We start from the raw sequence: 4,452 nt of genomic DNA on the forward strand, positions 1-4,452 counted from the left end.
GTGTCAATCACATTTTCTCCCACATATCGAAAAATAAATGTAGCAAAGCTACAGAGGATAGGTAACTGGGAGTCCAAAATTTTCATTTATGTCCCGGTTTGATTTTTGGAAAACCGGCAACGTCAGGGTCCAGGCTGTAAAAACACGCTTTGGCCGCGAGGCGCCAGCTGTGTCGCTCGTCTGCCCTCGAGGCGCGGCCAAGGCCAACAAATAGCCTCGCCTCCCGGCCCACCCCCGTCCAGTTCCACGAAAACCCAAACGGCCAAACCCCCGTGTTTGCCGTGACGATGCCCTCCCTCCCCAACTCCGGCGACGAGGGCGGCGCGCCGCCTCCGACTCCGCCGCCGCCGGGGGCGCGCCGCGTGGTGGTCGCCCACCGCCTCCCCCTCCGCGCGGATCCCAATCCGGGCGCGCTGCACGGGTTCGACTTCTCCCTCGACCCGCACGCGCTCCCGCTCCAGCTCTCCCATGGCGTCCCCCGCCCCGTCATCTTCGTCGGCGTGCTCCCCTCCGCCGTCGCCGAGGCCGTCCAGGCGTCCGACGAGCTCGCGGCCGATCTCCTCGCGCGGTTCTCATGCTACCCGGTGTTCCTCCCCGCCAAGCTCCACGCCGACTTCTACGACGGCTTCTGCAAGCACTACATGTGGCCGCATCTCCACTATCTCCTCCCGCTCGCGCCCTCCTACGGCAGCGGCGGCGGCCTCCCCTTCAACGGCGACCTCTACCGCGCCTTCCTCACCGTCAACACCCACTTCGCCGAGCGCGTGTTCGAGCTCCTCAACCCCGACGAGGACCTGGTGTTCGTCCACGACTACCACCTCTGGGCGTTCCCCACCTTCCTCCGCCACAAATCCCCGCGCGCCCGCATAGGTTTCTTCCTCCACTCTCCCTTCCCCTCCTCCGAGCTCTTCCGCGCCATCCCCGTCCGCGAGGACCTCCTCCGCGCCCTCCTCAACGCCGATCTCGTGGGCTTCCACACCTTCGATTACGCGCGCCACTTCCTCTCCGCGTGCTCCAGGGTCCTCGGCCTCTCCAACCGCTCGCGCCGCGGCTACATCGGGATCGAGTACTTCGGCCGCACGGTGGTCGTCAAGATCCTCTCCGTTGGCATCGACATGGGCCAGCTCCGCGCGGTTCTGCCGTTGCCGGAGACGGTCGCCAAGGCCAACGAGATTGCTGACAAGTACAGGGGACGACAGCTGATGCTCGGCGTGGACGACATGGATTTGTTCAAGGGGATTGGGCTCAAGCTCTTGGCCATGGAGAGGCTGCTGGAGTCGCGGGCGGACTTGCGTGGCCAGGTGGTCCTCGTGCAGATCAACAACCCGGCGCGGAGCCTTGGCCGCGACGTCGACGAGGTCCGCGCGGAGGTGCTGGCGATCCGTGACCGGATCAATGCCCGGTTCGGCTGGGCGGGGTACGAGCCGGTGGTTGTGATCGACGGCGCCATGCCGATGCACGACAAGGTGGCGTTCTACACGTCCGCGGACATCTGCATCGTGAATGCCGTGCGCGACGGGCTGAACAGGATACCGTACTTCTACACCGTGTGCCGGCAGGAGGGCCCGGTTCCCACCGCTCCTGCCGGGAAGCCGAGGCAGAGCGCCATCATCGTGTCAGAGTTTGTCGGGTGCTCGCCGTCGCTGAGCGGCGCGATCCGCGTCAACCCCTGGAACGTGGACGACGTCGCGGACGCCATGAACACGGCGCTGAGGATGAGCGACGGCGAGAAGCAGCTGCGCCAGGAGAAGCACTACAGGTACGTGAGCACGCACGACGTCGTCTACTGGGCGCAGTCGTTCGACCAGGACCTGCAGAAGGCCTGCAAGGACAACTCGTCCATGGTGATCCTCAACTTCGGCCTCGGCATGGGCTTCCGCGTCGTCGCGCTCGGCCCCAGCTTCAAGAAACTCTCACCCGAGCTCATTGACCAAGCATACCGCCAGACTGGCAACAGGCTCATCTTACTGGACTACGATGGCACAGTGATGCCACAGGGGCTGATCAACAAGGCGCCCAGTGAGGAAGTGATCCGTACTCTGAATGAACTGTGCTCTGATCCGATGAACACCGTTTTCGTCGTCAGCGGGCGGGGCAAGGATGAACTGGCTGAATGGTTTGCACCATGCGACGAGAAGCTGGGGATCTCTGCAGAGCACGGCTACTTCACAAGGTAAGCACAAGATTTCCTCCCTATTCCCTTGGCATGTTCCTTCGTTGGTTAGGTGAAACTGTGGTTGCTGTCGGCCTAGGCATTGTTAGGTGACAAATGGATAAGGTGCCTGGTATAGTGTATATTCTCGAACTAGCAATTCTTCTGTAATCAGGTCACTACCCTGAACTGGGTGGTGACAATCTGCTGGCTTGCATTATGATACTAAACAGGAGTAGAGCTGGTGGTATTTAAGTAGAGGGCCTTTGTGATTCTATCTTTTCTGTTAGAATACACATGTTCTGAATGAAATACTACATGTGAACATGACAAAGAGGATTTGCTTTATCTAGAATACCGAAAAGGTTGGTAATGAGTCGATGTTGATTGACAAATGCTCTGTAAAATATAGCTATTCTGAATTTTATATAGGTTCTTCACAGTATAGATAATACAGGGCAACAACTGACTACTCCTGTGGGATTGAAGTTCTTGATTCTACTAGCATTACTTTATGTTGGTGTGCATGTGACTGTGAGGAGATTAAGGAATAAGATTGGCTGCTTGTGCTTAAGTAGTAACTCTGTTTTGTTTATCAGGTGGAGCAGGGATTCTCCCTGGGAGTCATGCAAGTTGGTGACACATTTTAATTGGAAGAACATCGCAGGGCCTGTAATGAAGCACTACAGTGATGCAACCGATGGGTCATACATCGAGGTTAAAGAAACATCACTAGTGTGGCACTATGAGGAAGCCGATCCGGATTTTGGATCATGCCAGGCCAAAGAGCTCCAGGACCACCTGCAGAATGTGCTTGCGAACGAGCCAGTCTTTGTGAAGAGCGGCCATCAGATTGTGGAAGTTAATCCTCAGGTACGGAAACCTATATTAAAGTCGCCCCGTATCATCTCTTTGGTAGTATTTCTGAATGGGTTCACATCCGATATATCTCTGTATCATCTTTTTGGATTGCTATCTCACTTTCGAATGCTGAGACCAAGACGAAAAGAACAAGTCTCAATTCCACCGGTAGCTGTCATGATCAAGCAAGCATTGCTTTCAGACCAAAAGACATTAGATTAGACTGACTTTAAGAAGCTTCATCCACCTCATATTCAGCTACCATATCCCTTTAGCACGTACTGCATCATTCAATATAATTCGGTCTAATAAAAATTTCATGGGCCACGCCTGCTACATATCAATATAATTCGGTCTAATAAAAATTTCATGGGCCACGCCTGCTACATATCTTCTGTCGGCTGTATTTTTTTTCCTAATATCTCCAGCTTATCTCCTCGAGCAGTCTTTTTTTTTATTTGCCATCACTTGTCCTATTTTGTCTCACCACCTATACTATTATTCCTATGCAGGGTGTGGGCAAAGGAGTCGCCGTGCGTAATCTCATTTCAACCATGGGAAATCGTGGCAGCTTGCCAGATTTCATCCTCTGCATCGGCGATGACCGGTCGGATGAAGACATGTTCGAGGCTATGATCAGCCCTTCGCCTGCGTTCCCGGAGACTGCAGAGATCTTCCCCTGCACTGTCGGCAACAAGCCGAGCTTGGCCAAGTACTACCTGGATGACCCGGCTGATGTTGTGAAGATGCTCCAGGGCCTGACGGACTCGCCGACCCAGCAGCAACCGCGGCCCCCCGTCTCGTTCGAAAACTCGCTAGATGATTGAAGGATCAAGAAGAGGTCGCGTGACATATATGCTCGTGAGAAAGAGCCCCGTTCATTTCGTTCATGATTCCTTTTTGTAATTAGCAGAAAGAGAGAGAGAAAAAATGGTTTTGGGGGGAGGTGTGAAAATGGGAAAAGGGCAAAGGTGAGCAAAAACTGACTAGTGATCGATCGGTAGGTTACAGATGTTCATGTTTTACCCGGTAGGCAGTTCTTTTGTACAAACGTCAAAAGTTTTTTTTTTCCCTGCCTAGATCGTCAGAAGAAACAAAATCATATGGTTCGGTGACCATCTGTCGATTGTTCTTTACCTCACCCGAGATTCGCAGGGCTGCCAGCTGCCAGGCTGCGTCAATGCCGAGTGCTACTAGCACTGACAGTTGCATCTTCTGAAAGCTGGCTTGCTCTGTTCTCAGCTCTCCCTACCAATTTTTACAGGCGGCAGCTTGGTGTTAAATGCCCCCCCTGTACCGTCTCTGCGGCGAGCCAACATCTGTACAGCACTAGTACATCTTTGCCATGCCATGCCATCCCCTCTCGCGTCAGACTTGCTGGATTCTGTTGGTTGCCACGAGGCTTTCCGTCGCCTGCGTGTGTTTCCAACTGTTCTGCT

General features: G+C 54.5%; 1 protein-coding gene across 1 annotated transcript; it reads left to right on the forward strand.

Annotated features, from left to right (window-relative positions):
• Nucleotides 1–253: 253 nt before the first annotated feature.
• Nucleotides 254–4,131, forward strand: LOC127782843 (probable alpha,alpha-trehalose-phosphate synthase [UDP-forming] 9). Its single transcript, XM_052310117.1, has 3 exons — nucleotides 254–2,173; nucleotides 2,752–3,025; nucleotides 3,526–4,131. The coding sequence occupies exons 1-3, from the start codon at nucleotides 288–290 to the stop codon at nucleotides 3,838–3,840; spliced, it is 2,475 nt and encodes an 824-aa protein (XP_052166077.1). The 5' UTR covers nucleotides 254–287; the 3' UTR covers nucleotides 3,841–4,131.
• The last annotated feature ends 321 nt before the right edge of the window (nucleotides 4,132–4,452 follow it).

The sequence above is a fragment of the Oryza glaberrima genome, chromosome 8 (assembly GCF_000147395.1).
Source record: "Oryza glaberrima chromosome 8, OglaRS2, whole genome shotgun sequence".
NCBI classification, from domain to species: domain Eukaryota; kingdom Viridiplantae; phylum Streptophyta; class Magnoliopsida; order Poales; family Poaceae; genus Oryza; species Oryza glaberrima.